This window comes from Protobothrops mucrosquamatus, unplaced genomic scaffold (assembly GCF_001527695.2).
Source record: "Protobothrops mucrosquamatus isolate PMUCROS unplaced genomic scaffold, P.Mucros_1.0 scaffold3598, whole genome shotgun sequence".
In the NCBI taxonomy this organism is placed as follows: domain Eukaryota; kingdom Metazoa; phylum Chordata; class Lepidosauria; order Squamata; family Viperidae; genus Protobothrops; species Protobothrops mucrosquamatus.
In genome coordinates, this window is record NW_015389561.1 from 93,485 (window position 1) to 109,425 (window position 15,941).

General features: G+C 37.1%; 1 protein-coding gene across 1 annotated transcript in view; it reads left to right on the plus strand.

Moving 5' to 3' along the window:
- LOC107297935 (cation-independent mannose-6-phosphate receptor) overlaps positions 1 to 13,290 on the plus strand; it is a 66,666-nt gene extending 53,376 nt beyond the window's left edge. Inside the window, exons 24-33 of the mRNA XM_015827301.1 lie at positions 1,019 to 1,162; positions 2,453 to 2,631; positions 3,978 to 4,065; positions 5,827 to 6,045; positions 7,311 to 7,444; positions 8,435 to 8,532; positions 9,175 to 9,311; positions 11,234 to 11,424; positions 12,013 to 12,139; positions 12,780 to 13,290. Coding sequence (XP_015682787.1) covers positions 1,019 to 1,162; positions 2,453 to 2,631; positions 3,978 to 4,065; positions 5,827 to 6,045; positions 7,311 to 7,444; positions 8,435 to 8,532; positions 9,175 to 9,311; positions 11,234 to 11,424; positions 12,013 to 12,139; positions 12,780 to 12,916 — 1,454 coding nt within the window. The 3' untranslated portion in view covers positions 12,917 to 13,290. The remainder of the gene's footprint in view (positions 1 to 1,018; positions 1,163 to 2,452; positions 2,632 to 3,977; positions 4,066 to 5,826; positions 6,046 to 7,310; positions 7,445 to 8,434; positions 8,533 to 9,174; positions 9,312 to 11,233; positions 11,425 to 12,012; positions 12,140 to 12,779) is intronic.
- The last annotated feature ends 2,651 nt before the right edge of the window (positions 13,291 to 15,941 follow it).

Consider the following 15,941-nt stretch of genomic DNA (forward strand, 5'->3'; position numbering starts at 1 on the left):
GTATTTTTAAGTGAAAGTTTAAAATTATATATAATATAGTTGTCTTTTACATATAGTGCAACTCCATCTCCTCTTTTATGGGGTCTGGTTTTTTTGAATAGTTTGTATCCTATCAGTATGTTCCAGTCATGGGTTTCATCCCACCAAGTTCCAGTAATTCCAACTATATCATATCTACCTTCATGTATTAATAATTCAAGTTCACCCTATTTGTTCCCCAAACTTTGAGCATTTGTATATAGGCATTTGAGATCTTTTCGTCTGACTCCAGGTATGCTTCCTATGTTTCCTGTTTGAAGTTTGAGATTGTCTTCTTTCCCATCCCTCCTTACCTCATTATTTGATTTGTTTTCTAGGGTTTGCTTGGAATTAGGTTCTGGAGATCCTAAAGATTGGTCACCTCCCCCCTCGATTTTAGTTTAAAGCCCTCCTGATAAGTTGAGCTGGTCATTTTCTGAAAACATTCTTCCCAGTTTTTGTGAGCCCATCTCTTGCTTAAAGTCCATCATGGAGGTAGTGCAGACCATGGTCCAGGAATCCAAAGTTCTTTTGGCGATACCAACCCTTTAGCCAGTGGTTCACTTCTAGAATCCTTTATTCTCTTACTGGATGTTGACCTTTCATTGGCAGTACAGATGAAAAAACTACTTATGCACCTAACTCCTTAACTTTTTTGCCTAGCTGCTCGTAATCACTCAATATTGTTTTCAGATTCATTTTCGTGTCATTCATCCCTACGTGTAGCAGAAGAAAAGGGTAGTAATCAGTGGGTTTTATTATTTTGGTTAGGGATTTCTTGAGATGTGCTTGAATATTTGATATAAAAATACTGGGAAGTTATATATAGTAAAGCACCCAACATTTATTTGTAGAATCTTCTGATTTCATAATGCATATTTTGTTTTAATATTATTTTATTACTTTGCTTGGATGACTAATCTCTTGGAAATTGGGGTCTGACTTGGATAAGGAGGATTTGGTTTAATCAAGCATTTCCAGTTCCTGCTTGTGTTTTCAGATTCTGATGGCAATGAATATGATCTGAGTGACTTGAGCAGAGATCATGAACCTTGGATTGCCCTGGATACAACGACAGATGCCAAAAATAGAACTTTCTATCTGAATGTTTGCAGGCCACTTCCCTATATACCAGGATGTTCAGGTAAGTATCTTAGGTTAACTAATGATGTAGATTTGAGCTACCAGTGCTTAGAACACAAATGAGTAGACTTAGTTGAACAGACTACAGTGATAAGGTTCGTGCAATAGACTGAGCCAGGAATCTGCATCCTGTTACTCATGAGCTGCAAGCTTCTCCCCCGTTGTAATTTTGTTACTCTTGATTGATTGATTGATTGATTATGTACCATCAAGTCACTGTCAATTTTTAGTGACCATATTGATAAATTTTCTCCATGATGATCTGTCCCTAACCTGGTCTTTCATGTCTTCCAATGATGCCCTCATCATCACTTTAACTCAGCGGTTCTCAACCTATGGGTCGCGACCCCATTTGGGGTCGATCGACCATTTCACGGGGGTCGTCAAGCAAGGCTGTCCACCATTTTCCCCCCCTTTTCTGGCGGGTGCCTTACCTCCCTTGAGCTGGGCCAGCTGATGGTCGGCCTGCTCTGTCTCTGCCACTTGCCAGCTACGCCTCGGCCGGCGCAGGGGGTGGAACCACGCATGCGTGGCGCTTCCGGGCAGGGAAAGTCCTCGACTTACGACCGGTTGGGTAGTCCTCGACTTACGACCGGTTTAGTCCTCGACGTACGACCAGTTTAGTCCTCGACTTATGACCGGTTTAGTCCTCGACTTACAACTGGTTGGGGGGTCGCGGCATTAAAAAGGTTGAGAACCACTGCTTTAACTGAATCCATCCACCTTGCTGGCGGTCCTTCTCTTCTTCTTTTTTCTTTCACCTTTCCCAGCATTGTGGTGACTTCATTTGCCTATCATGTTGATCAAAGCTAAACAAACCAGTTTGGCACTTTTCTGTATATAAACCTGTCAGTAGTTTATTTGTTTAAGGACCTTCAAATGATTTAAAAAATTGAACTATTTCTAAAAGCCTTTTTAATCTGACTTTTATTTTTCTATCTTTGTCACATTGAATTTTAATGTTAGAATATATATTACAATAGAGGAGAATAGCAATTATCCATTTGATGCTTGGATAATGTAAAGATAGAAGTAATAGTTTTAAACCAATTTTAATTTTTTTTACAGAAAAACAACTGTAAAAATAAAGGAAGTAAAGAAAAATCCTTGTGTCAGTCAGCAAGGTCATATTGAGTTTAAATTTTACTAACACATCATCAGTCCAGATATGATTGACTTAAGAAAAGGAGAAAAGAATGTTAAATTACTTTTGAGCTCCTTTTAAAAAGAATTAATGCAATCCTTTTGGGAAACATAAATATCTATTTTGAAATGTGTCTTTTGGCTGCAGCTGGTGTAGTAGGAGCTTGTGTGAAATATGCTAATAAAAGCCAGAATCTTGGTGTCATTCAAATAAGTCCTCAGGCTGCCACTGATGGATCCCTTACTATTGTGTATTTAAATGGAGACAAATGCAAAGATAAAAAACAGTACTCAACACGGATAATTTTCCAGTGTGATCAAGCTATGGTAAGTTCATCTATAGCAGTGTTTTTCAAACTTGGCAACTTTAAGGTGTGTGGAATTCCAGAATTCCACAGCCAACCTACCATACATCTTAAACTTGCTATGTTTGAAAAAAAAAACACCACTATGTACGGTATAAGCAAAGTCTACTATTTCATGATCTAGATGCCATAACATGACTGCTTTTTGCAACCTTGCAGGCTGGTATTATCTTTGCCATTCATATCCTTTTACAACTTGTCTGTACTTTTGCAGAACTAGTGTGTTTGGAAGCTTAGGAATTCTATTCCTTTAAAAAATATATCAAACAACTGTGCATAGGTGCATTTTTCAAGACTTTTGATTTCTTCTCAAAAGGTTTGGCTGGAAGAAACTGAGTGTACAGCTGCACATTATCTCTTTCCCAGATGGCTCCTTGGGATACTGTCAGAGCTTAGAGCAGTCATTAACACCTTTCCCCCAGCCTCCAATACACCTGTAGAGAATCAGGGACTCCAAAAGTAATAACATATTGTGCCTATGTCATATGATTGTATGTAGTTGATTTGGGTGGAATAGCTTCACAAATGTTCCTCTTCTAAAGGTGTAGAAATATATTTAGAGGAACTAGTCAATGGATGCTTCCCATTTGAAATCACAGTTGCTAAAAAAAAAGGATATTAAGTTTAAAGTAAAATGAAAGGCTCTGTTTTTTTCATTATTTAAAAGTGACTATTTCATATGGAGTAGTCCATATCACTCAATTTTCCATTTTTCCACGTCAGAGAGAGCCTCAGGAGATGAGGCAATATGGGTTGATGAGAAATTTATTTATTTTGGCTTAAAAGGTTTTAAGTTAAGTTTGATGCACTTGCCCGACCAGTTCAGAATCTTAGCCAGCCTTCCTTCCTTCGCTCCCTCGCTCCTTTGCTTCTGACAGAAAAAAAATGGTGGTGTGATCTACAGGGGCAGTATGGCTAAGAGTTGCAATTCAAATCACCTGCTTAATTATTATTGTTTACTCTGAATTTGAAGGAAGTTGGAGCTAAGCTAACAGGGAGAGGGAAGAATGAAGAAAAACAATATAGGAAATATTGGTAGAGATAATGTAGACAGTATACATATAGGTATACAGATATGTGTTTGAAAACCTGGCTCTTGTGTAGCAGTACTGATTAGTTCTGCTTTTGAGTTATAAAATGATAGTCAAAAATGAAATTCTCAGGTTCCCAGTTTCTTTTTTGACAAATGAGATTTGAATGGAATAATTGCCAGTGAATCATAGAATGGTGATTCAGTAGCATATAAGGGAATCAGAAGTTCATTCATTCATGCATGAAACCTGTCAAATCTTTCATCTTTATGTTTAGGAATCACCAGTGTTTCAATATGAAAAGGACTGTGAGTTTGTGTTTCTCTGGAGAACACTAGCAGCTTGCCCTGTGCACAGAGCAGAAGGTAAATATGAAGACTTAAAATAGTTTTGTTCTTCAACCTCTATAGCTAAAGCCCATGAATAAGTTTATATTTAATATGAAAGAAGAAAGGCAGGTTTTATCTTGAACATAAATGCCCCATCTATATCCAGTTCTTTTCTAATTCATGTATATGGCAGAAGTCTTAACTTCCAAATATTTCATATAGGGAGCGATATGATTACACATATACACCCTATCTCCAAAAAGTGTTATCAAGTTACAGCTGCTAATATTAACTATTTTTAAATTTAATGTAAATTAAATAAAAAGTTGTTATTAACTTAATTCTACCATTTACTTTTTGGAATGGGAGCCTTCAGTATTTGTTATAGGCCAGAGATGGGTTTTGGTCCAGAAGAGATGGTCTCACTTTTTGTATGTGTGATGCATGTAATATGTTCAGAAAAGAGATGATGCAGGTGTTTTTGGAACAGAAATATTGTGTAACTAAACAATTGTAAGAGATGCAACATTTTCATAAATTTTAATTATATAAAATACTAGCTGTACCCAGCCACGCATTGCTGTGGCTCAGTCTGGTTAAATGGAAAAGAAAGAAAAGAGAAAGCTTTTACGTCCAACAGATGGCGCTGTTTTTTTTTTTAAAAAGCATGTTTTTACCTGTCACAGGTGTGACATCTATATAATAGTAGGTATATAAAAACACGCGCGTATTCGAATGCAACGTTGTGTCAAAATTTCAAAGCAATCGGTGAAGAACTTTCGGAGATTTAAGATTTTGAACAAACGAACATTTACATTTTTATATAGATATAGGAAAAAGGAAGGATTTGTGAAGAAAAATGAAATACATAAAATATTTAATTTTTAATTCTCTTTAGAAGTGTAAAGTCATTTGCTATACCAATACATAAAATATTTAATTTTTAATTCTCTTTAGAAGTGTAAAGTCATTTGCCATACCTTATATATTCTTTAGTTTACTTTTTAGTGATATGCTTTAGCCATATAGTTTCTCAATGAGAAGATAAAAAAACAATAGCAGTCATTAAGGGAAGGTAATGGAAAGGAAGTTGCTAATGGATGGGCTGATGCACAGGCATGCAGATGTGAAGTGGAGAAAGTGGGGTGGGATGCACCAGCCCTTCACTACTTGCTCCATAAGACCTGCCTGTTCAATTTTGTCGTGGTCAAAACCCAGAACAATCAATATGTTCCAAGTTTTAGTTCAGACTGGCTGCATCATACCTAGAATGGTTCAGCTGTCAGAGTAGCTGGGATTTGGGTGGCATATAAATTTCATAATTATTATTTCTGAGGCACAGTATAGCAATAGCACTTAGACTTATATACTGCCCCACAGTGCTTTACAGCAGTCTCCTGGCAGATAACAATGTCAACATATTGACCCCAACAATCTGGGTCCTCGTTCCACCGATGTCGGCAGGATGGAAGGCTGAGGCAACCTTGAGCCCATCAGAATTGAACTCCAGGCTGTGGGCACAGTTAGCCTGCTATACTGCATTCAAATTACTGTACCACAGGGCTCCATATTTCTTTGGGGCGTGGCACATAACAGATTTTGCTTTTGATTCTTGCATTAGATAATCTATTACTGTGAAAGTAGTTTTCATGACAGCCAATTTGTACGTTGGAATTTCTGTTTAAAGAAATAATTTGCTGAAATACACTTAAGTGATTGTCTTAAATAAATAACTGTATGTCATTCTACAGCATTAGATTATAGTTTTTTTCCCTTGTGGTTTTGGGTTTTTTAAAGGTGAGAACTGTCAAGTGAAAGATCCAAGATATAGTTATGTATATAACTTGTCACCACTTCGTGGGAATGATATTAAAGTCAGCACCGAAGAATATGACTACTACTTTAGAATCTGTGATAGACTAACAACAGGGCTTTGCAAACCATCAAACAACAGTGGAAATATGGTGTCATCATGTCAAATTAAAAAACAAGAGCCACTTGCTAAAAAAATAGCAGGTAAGGTCATTCTCAGATTTGTTGCCTTGATTTGCTATCCAAGCAAATGCCTTCATGGAGCTTTTATTTGATACTACTTTAGGTAACTTGAGATTTAGTTGTAGTAGTTGTGTAATTCTGCTTCCGCAGCCACAAATCGTCTGGCTGAGCTAATAATTGCATGTGATTACAATTGGAGGCCGACTAAAGATGAAATTTTTACTGCTGATGTTAATTACTACTGTTAATGTCCTTTCCCTCTATACCTTCACCGAATTTTAAATTTATCTGAAAGTCCTGTGGAATTCTTGGTTTCTGTACATTTTTATAAACATGCAGGTATGTGTGTGTACACACACACACAAATACATATATTTGTCAATTTATATATCTTGTGATATGCTTTTATTTGCTATTTTTTATCTTTACATCTGATGCCACTAAGTGATTTCCATTCTCTTTTTGTGTGATAAAGTAAAGGTAATTAGAACACAGACAAAGTGCCTGGACATTCTACAGCAGAACAGGCCATCCACACTGTAAGGTGCCCAGAGTCATTGAGATGTGGATGGCTATATAAGTGGAATGAATGAATGAATGAATGAATGAATGAATGAATGAATGAATGAAATCCCTCCATGTGAATATCCCCTTGATATTGGGGAGGGGCTTGTGTGTTCTGTTAAGGTTGAGAGCTGGAGGTATATCACCAGAACATATACCAGAAGAGTCACTCAAGCCAGACAGGTCTCAACAGAAGAGCCAGACTAAGAAAATCCACAACTAAATATGTACCGTAAATTCCAAAAGCCACAGTGATAATGCCCAGTCATTATGAATTGTGGGAGTCGTGGTCCAAAGCAAAGACTGTCTGCCTCCAGATTACAGAATAGTGAGAAACTGATTGAGGCAGCTTTTGGAAAAGATGAAAGAAAAAGGCCCTAGAGAGTGCTCTATGTTTATGTATTCTCTCTGTAATGAATGGATATGTGTTTGGCTTCTGTTGAACAAGTGATATGCAGGCAGTAGTTTGTGTGATTGCTCAACTTAATGTAAAGACTAGCATTGGAAGTTTTTGTAGGATAATGTATGCTGCTGATTAAAACTGGATTGTTAAACTTCCATTCTCTTGTCCCAGAAACATAACTTTGTTAGTCTTTTAATTCAACTCTAAGAATCTTCTTCCAGCAAAGGATAGCTCATTCTCTCTCCACACACATATACTTAGAAACTTTAAATTTTCAATGTTTCTCTTAATATTTTGTCATATACATTTCTGTAACTAGGTTTGCAGTCTGAAAAACTGACATATGAAAATGGATTACTTAAGATAAACTACACTGATGGGGACACATGTCACAAGGTTTATAAGAGATCAACAGCCATATTTTTCTACTGTGATCCTAATCCTAATTTGCAGGTAAGGAAACTTGGGAATTTTAGTATGTTTCAAAATAATTAAGTGTGGCTTGGAAGTTCTCTAACTTCAAAGAGAAAGCAGCTCTGTATAGACCAACCACAAAAAATTAAATGCAGTGAGAGATTACAGTTACATGATCCTGATAGTTGCCTGTTAGATAAAATGTTTATTAAGGACAAAGATATATACTGAGTCCTCAAATGCAAATGATTAAGGGCAATCCCTTTTTTATTTATTTCATTGTATCAGAAGGGAAAATATTAAATATATATAGTTTCACCATTTAGTTAGTTGCATTTTAATTTTAATTAAGTTTAAAGAAAATCACATGTAGCTTTTGTCCAGGCCTAACCCTAACTCCATCCATTGCTTTGTCCTGTGCAGTGCTTGTCTTAAAGAATTACCCTGCTTGAAGGACATAAGATGTATAAATTCTTGCCGTATCATTGTCATTTCTTTTTTCACTAATTTTGTGCTGCAGTAGCTGTCGCTTATTTAAATCTGTTCCGATCATTTTATTGAAGCAAGCCTAATAAGCGGCACGGAAATAAAAAAACGTTGAAACCTGCAATAGTTTAAAGCTGGCATGTATGTATGTATGTATGTATGTATGTATGTATGTATGTATGTATGTATGTATGTATATTGTATATTGTATATTGTATATTTTATATGTGGTCCAATTCAATTCCTCTTCACTCAAGATGGCCCAGACAAGTCAAAAGGTTGGACACGCCTGTCAGAGGATTGGCTCATTTAATGATAGATTGCTAAAACTTTCTATGTTTACAGTGAGAAGAGTCAAGCCCGTGTTTCTGGCCTTGCCTCCTTTCCTCCACCCCAATAGACTTCAGTCTTGGGATTACTGCCTTGTGCAAAAGAGCTTGAAGATGGATTTCCAAATGTCCATCCACGGTTTAATATTTTTTTTAGCTATGGTGTTTGTCTGGTCTATAATACGCTACAGGTTTTTTTAATCTGTTTCCATAGCCAGTATTTCTGAAGGAAACCGAGGATTGCACCTATATGTTCGAATGGCACACTCCTTTTGCCTGCCCACCTTCCAAATCTGTTGAATGCTCCTATAAGTAAGTTGTCTTTCCCCAGAGTGTTTTTAGGATTTTCTGCTTTATTGGTTTATTGTTGCTTAATCCATACTAGATATGATTTGCTGTGACATTCTGAGAACATGAGTTTTCCTCTTCTGTAACTGTATAACAATAGCCTTGTACATGAGCAGCATTTGAGTGCTGTCTAGGTAAAACTGTGATCTAACTCGAACAAAAGAGGAATTAATTAAAGTAGTAATATTGAAAAATAGACACAAATGCTGGTAATACATTTTAAGTCTTTTCTTGCAATATTCCCATATGCCTGTCAGGGTTGCAGACTAAGATTAATATTATGAAATTTCACATTTTCTTGTGCAGGCAGCTGTGCTTGCCAAGAAATTGGGGACAAAACTTGGGTTTGAGATCACAGTCTATTTTAGCTTTTGTGCGTCAGTGTGTAGTTTGGATGATGAGGAACATTGGATGTCAGTAGTCACATTAGAATTGCTTTATGCAGTTAGAGAGGAATTCAAAAGAATTGTGCCTACATTCAAAATGTATGAATGCAAATATAATTGCTTTGAACATTTGACTTGGATTTTTGTAATAGAAGTTGTCTGCACCTTGCATGTATTTACTCTGTTCATTTAACATTATTTTTTTGTTGTTCTTTTGTAGAGATAGTACTGGCAATTCCTATGATCTCTCTCCTCTGATCCAACAAAAGAAAAACTGGGAGGCTATTTCAAGGACTAGCTCTTCACAGAAATACTATATCAATGTCTGTAGATCATTAGTACCTCATCTAGGAACTGGTAAGAATTGGGGGAAGTACTATTTACTGAGAAGTTTTGCAGGAAGTTTTGGAGAAAAGTTTGAATGTGCCACCAGATTCTGAACAAAATAATTCAGTTTCTTTGTGGTGAGTCATTTTGCTCAAGTTAAATCTAGCCGTTTATGTCTGATTTGCCATCTATCTGTTGGTAAATAGGAAATATTCCCATCTATGTAAGTGAATAAAATTTCATTATCAGTTATACAAATCTGGACAATGACACAATGGCCAGCAGATTGTAAGAGCTTGGCGCCAGGCTATTGGGTCAGGCTAGGGCAGTGGTTCTCAACCTTTTTAATGCCGCGACCCCAACCGGTCGTAAGTCGAGGACTAAACCGGTCATAAGTCGAGGACTAAACCGGTCGTAAGTCGAGGACTAAACCGGTCGTAAGTCAAGGACTACCCAACCGGTCGTAAGTCAAGGACTTTCCCTGCCCGGGAGTGCCGCGCATGCGTGGTTCCGCCCCCTGCGCCGGCCGAGGCATAGCTGGCAAGCGGCAGAGATGGAGCAGGCCGACCACCAGCTGGCCCAGCCCAAGGGAGGTAAGGCACCTGCCGGAAAAGGGGGAAAAAATGGCGGACAAAAAAAAATGGCGGACAGCCTTGCTTGACGACCCCCGTGAAATGGTCGATCGACCCCAAATGGGGTCCTGACCCACAGGTTGAGAACCACTGGGCTAGGGCTTCCTGGGACTGAGATGGGATGGCTGCAGCTTTGTGCCAAGTTGCTGGGGCAGCTGACACTCCCAGAGCCATGATGACCCAAGAAGCCTCTGAGTTGTGTAGCTCTGGGGCTCTTTGCCATACTACAAGGCAAAGTGCAGGGCAGCCAGAAGAGCAAAGATGGGGGAAATGGGGATAGTTGAAGGGGAGGCATTATCTTACCTTGCAAAAATTGAGGCTTGGGCTGGGAGGGACCAAGCCTAGAATGTCTTGGATATGGTGGGTCCTTGGCTAATGATGGCAAGGGAGGCGTGCCAAGATCGCTGTTGCTAAGTGATGTAGTCACGTAACATTGCATTTTATGACTGCATCACTTAGCGATCTAAATTCGGTCCAAATTATTGGTGTAACTCGAGGACTACCTGTATGCTGAGTATGTATTAAGGGAAGTTGAAATGGAAAAAGAAGAACATGGTTTTAAAACTGGACGAAGAAACATCACTAGCTTGCACTATGCTGATGACATTACCCTGATAACTGAAAATGCAGAGGATCTGTAAGCTTAGTAATAAAATTTAAAAGCAAAATGAAAAAGTGATTAAATTAAATATAAAGATAGAACAATAAATGCTAACAGGTAGAACAACCAGCTTTAAAATTAGCACTAAAGATCCTGATAATGTGGGTAGCTTCTGCCTTCTAGGTTCAACCATCAGTAGTAAAGGAATAAGCAGTCAAGAAATACACCACAGACTAGCACTTGTTACTGTAGCCATGAAGATTCTGGAAAAGACATTCATTCCTTTGTTTAAATTTATTGGCCACCCAACTATTCACCATTCAGATGTGGTGATGTGTCAATTCAGAATTGTGCAAGCCAGGGAGATAGATGGGGAGGGGGGTGGTGATGCTTTGTCCCTGCAGTTGGTTGTAAGGGCAAATGACCACCAGTATGCTGCAACAGACATCATTTCGGAACCAGGTTGTAACAAGATTTTGAAGGGTTCTCCTTAACTACAAACAGTTGCTGAGCAATGACTTCATCTATATAAAAATCTTACCTATAAAAAGTATTGTCTCATCTTGAAGTAACCTTTATTTTTTTTTTTTTTGCCAGATCCAGATTTTTTTTTTAAAGTGCTATTTCTTTAATGTACCCTTTCTGTGTGTATATGTATCCATACTGAATTATTTTTGTTTTCTTAACTGGAGTTTTTTGTTTGTTTGTTCCATATTTAGATTTTTGTCCCCCAGATTCTGCAGCCTGCTTAAGGGATGGTTCTAAGTATATAAGCTTAGGTGAAGTGGCTGAGGGGCTAAAATGGGAAAATGGTATTTTTGTTCTTAAATATATAAATGGTGAGAAGTGTGAAGATCATATCCGGAACAAATCTGCAACCATCCATTTCAAATGTGATGAAAGGAAAGATGTAAGTATGTTTCGTTTACTGAGGGCTTAGTGAAAATACTTCATAGATTCCTATTAAAATAATGGTCATAGAATTAGAATCCTAATTTGGATCTCATTTTCATAAATTTGCTCTCTACGTGGAATAAAATTCATCTTTTCATTTCTTAGGAGGAAGTAGTTATTTAGCTACAGCTATTTGGGTATGGTAGCAAGATAGCAGATAACCAGCACTGACTCATTATGTAGAGGGGGAAAAAAACAAAGTGAAATTTTCTGGTTCATAAAACTCTTAAAAGTAATGATAAGCAAACTGGTATCTTCCAGAAATTTAGACCTCTGCTTCCAAAATTCCTGACTGTTGGTTATACTGATGGGAATAACGGTTCAAAGTCTGTGGAGATCATGCCCATACCTGTCTTAAATGTAAATTCACTAGCATTATCCAGTTAATATTTTTATGTGACCTCTGAAAAAAGATGAACTGATCCCAGCTTGCCATGTTTCATTATTTTTCTAATCTAAGTGGAAAAGTTGTTTCTTGAATACTGAGAAAACCATTGTTTATCAGCTCTGCAAAGACTCATATTTTCCTTTTTTTATCTCCCAGAGTTCCAATCCAGAACTGGTAACAGCCCATATGGATTGTGAATATAATTTTATGTGGTATACAGCTGCTGCATGTCCTCTGAAAAGCAATATGCACAATAATTGCACTGTGTCTAACCCTCGAACAGGTAATATTTTTCTCTAAATGCGGGTTGACTAGATGTAACAAGTAAGTAGAAAAAAGGACTAGAGTTGACATCTAATGCCATAGAAATGTCTCAGGGTGTTGAGCAAGCAGTTCATGCTAGAAAATCCTCAATATTTTTTCAGATGTTAGCGAACTGAAGCAGTTTGCCCTGAAGGAATAGGGCACAATTTCCATATAGTGATACAAGATCCTGATCACTATATGAATCTGACAAGGTGATTTGTTTTCTCTCTGGCATATTGCATATTGGTTGCATTATTAAATTTGGGAGATATTCATTGAGACCCATGGGAAATTCTGACAACATTCATTGACAAAGATAGACAAAAGATTAAGAAATCCAAAAGAAAGCAAGTGCTTTTTCACAGAACTAATAATCACCCCATATGCACTTATGTTTAAGGTCCATGTTAAAATTCTGTGGGTATTTCTTTATATACTATATTTATTATTTTTATAAATAATATGTCAAAAGTCCTGAATGAATGACTTTTATACTGATTTTGAACTTTTGAGGTCCTTCTCATGGAGTCAGCTTATTGAGCATCTTGATTGTTTTAATAAAAATAATATTTTCCATAGTAATATTCCTTTTTTCCCCCTTCTCTGTTTTCTTCCAGGTCATCTCTTTGACCTTAATCCTTTAAAGAGACAGGCTGGCTACACTCTCTTAGATTTTGTGAACCAGAGAATGCTCCAGTTGAGTGTGTGTGATGAACCGAAAAGTTCATGCGGTGGAGACACTGGTAAATTTTGACTTGCTGAGATGCTGATAGTGAATCCAGGTTCATAGGATGGAAAGAGATTGTTGTGATACTTTATTTTATGAAACCTATGTTACTGTTGATATGTGATGTACCAGTAGTAATGTAGTAAAGTACATTTCAATAAAAAATGTAGGACAGTATCTGGATAACGATGTGTGCTCCTCTCCCCGGGATAAGCTTTTCCCAGTGTATCCAATTTATCAGCCACTTTCTACATTCTGTACAGGTAGGTCTCAGTTAGTGCATTAATGAATCCCACAAAATGGTCACATTATTTGAATTCACACTATTCAAAGTGATTTTTCTATGGGAAGTAGGGCAATTGGTTCCAGCTCAATGGAAATAGGTAGTTTTAAAAATCAATGTAATTTTTATATGTTTATTACTGAAATAATGTGTAACAGTAAAAAAGGATAAACCTACACCCAAAATGTATCNTGTTGAATGCTCCTATAAGTAAGTTGTCTTTCCCCAGAGTGTTTTTAGGATTTTCTGCTTTATTGGTTTATTGTTGCTTAATCCATACTAGATATGATTTGCTGTGACATTCTGAGAACATGAGTTTTCCTCTTCTGTAACTGTATAACAATAGCCTTGTACATGAGCAGCATTTGAGTGCTGTCTAGGTAAAACTGTGTGATCTAACTCGAACAAAAGAGGAATTAATTAAAGTAGTAATATTGAAAAATAGAGACAAATGCTGGTAATACATTTTAAGTCTTTTCTTGCAATATTCCCATATGCCTGTCAGGGTTGCAGACTAAGATTAATATTATGAAATTTCACATTTTCTTGTGCAGGCAGCTGTGCTTGCCAAGAAACTGGGGACAAAACTTGGGTTTGAGATCACAGTCTATTTTAGCCTTAGTGCGTCTGTGTAGTTTGGATGATGGGGAACATTGGATGTCAGTAGTCACATTAGAATTGCTTTATGCAGTTAGAGAGGAATTCAAAAGAATTGTGCCTACATTCAAAATGTATTTTGAATTTGAATTTGAATTTTATTATATTTATACCCCGCCCTTCTCCCGGAGGACTCAGGGCGGCTTGTATGAATGCAAATATAATTGCTTTGAACATTTGACTTGGATTTTTGTAATAGAAGTTGTCTGCACCTTGCATGTATTTACTCTGTTCATTTAACATTATTTTTTTGTTGTTCTTTTGTAGAGATAGTACTGGCAATTCCTATGATCTCTCTCCTCTGATCCAACAAAAGAAAAACTGGGAGGCTATTTCAAGGACTAGCTCTTCACAGAAATACTATATCAATGTCTGTAGATCATTAGTACCTCATCTAGGAACTGGTAAGAATTTGGGGAAGTACTATTTACTGAGAAGTTTTGCAGGAAGTTTTGGAAAAAAGTTTGAATGTGCCACCAGATTCTGAACAAATAATTCAGTTTCTTTGTGGTGAGTCATTTTGCTCAAGTTAAATCTAGCCGTTTATGTCTGATTTGCCATCTATCTGTTGGTAAATAGGAAATATTCCCATCTATATACATGAATAAAATTTCATTATCAGTTATACAAATCTGGACAATGACACAATGGCTGGCAGATTGTAAGAGCTTGGCGTCAGGCTAGGGCTTCCTGGGACAGCTGCAGCTGGGACTGAAATGGGATGGCTACAGCTTTGTGCAAGGTTGCTGGGGCAGTTAACATTCCCAGAGCCATGATGACCTAAGAAGAGTTGTGTGGCTCTGGGGCTCTTTGCCATACCACAAGGCAAAGTGCAGGGCAGCCAGAAGAGCAAAGATAGGGGAAATGGGGATAGTTGAAGGGGAGGCATTGCCTTACCTTGCAAAAATTGAGGCTTGGGCTGGGAGGGACCAAGCCTAGAATGTCTTGGATATGGTGGGTCCTTGGCTAATGATGGCAAGGGAGGGGTGCCAAGATCGCTGTTGCTAAGTGATATAGTCACGTAACATTGCATTTTATGACTGCATCTCTTAGCGATCTAAATTCTGGTCCAAATTATTGGTGTAACTCGAGGACTACCTGTATGCTGAGTATATATTAAGGGAAGTTGAAATGGAAAAAGAAGAACATGGTTTTACAACTGGACGAAGAAACATCACTAGCTTGCACTATGCTGATGACATTACCCTGATAACTGAAAATGCAGAGGATCTGTAAGCTTAGTAATAAAATTTAAAAGCAAAATGAAAAAGTGATTAAATTAAATATAAAGATAGAACAATAAATGCTAACAGGTAGAACAACCAGCTTTAAAATTAGCACTAAAGATCCTGATGATGTGGGTAGCTTCTGCCTTCTAGGTTCAACCATCAATAGTAAAGGAATAAGCAGTCAAGAAATACATCACAGACTAGCACTTGTTACTGTAGCCATGAAGATTCTGGAAAAGACATTCATTCCTTTGTTTAAATTTATTGGCCACCCAACTATTCACCATTCAGATGTGGTGATGTGTCAATTCAGAATTGTGCAAGCCAGGGAGATAGATGGGGAGGGGGGTGGTGCTGCTTTGTCCCTGCAGTTGGTTGTCAGGGTAAATGACCACCAGTATGCTGCAACAGACATCATTTCGGAACCAGGTTGTAACAAGATTTTGAAGGGTTCTCCTTAACTATAAACAGTTGCTGAGCAATGACTTCATCTATATAAAAATCTTACCTATAAAAAGTATTGTCTCATCTTGAAGTAACCTTTATTTTTATTTTGCCAGATCCAGATTTTTTTTAAGTGCTATTTCTTTAATGTACCCTTTCTGTGTGTATATGTATCCATACTGAATTATTTTTGTTTTCTTTTTTTTTTTTTTTTTTTTTTTTTTTTTTTTTTTTTTTTTTTTTTTTTTTTTTTTATTTTTCACCATACACCATACACCAAAACTACATAAACATAACTCTTTTCTTCTAACAGAACAGTGCTTTACATTTTAAATGTTCTTTACATCTTATTTACATTTTATATACATCAATAATTATATCTTTTTCTTTCTCTGTTCTAGCCAATTATAACATTTATTCCAAATTTCATAAAATTCTG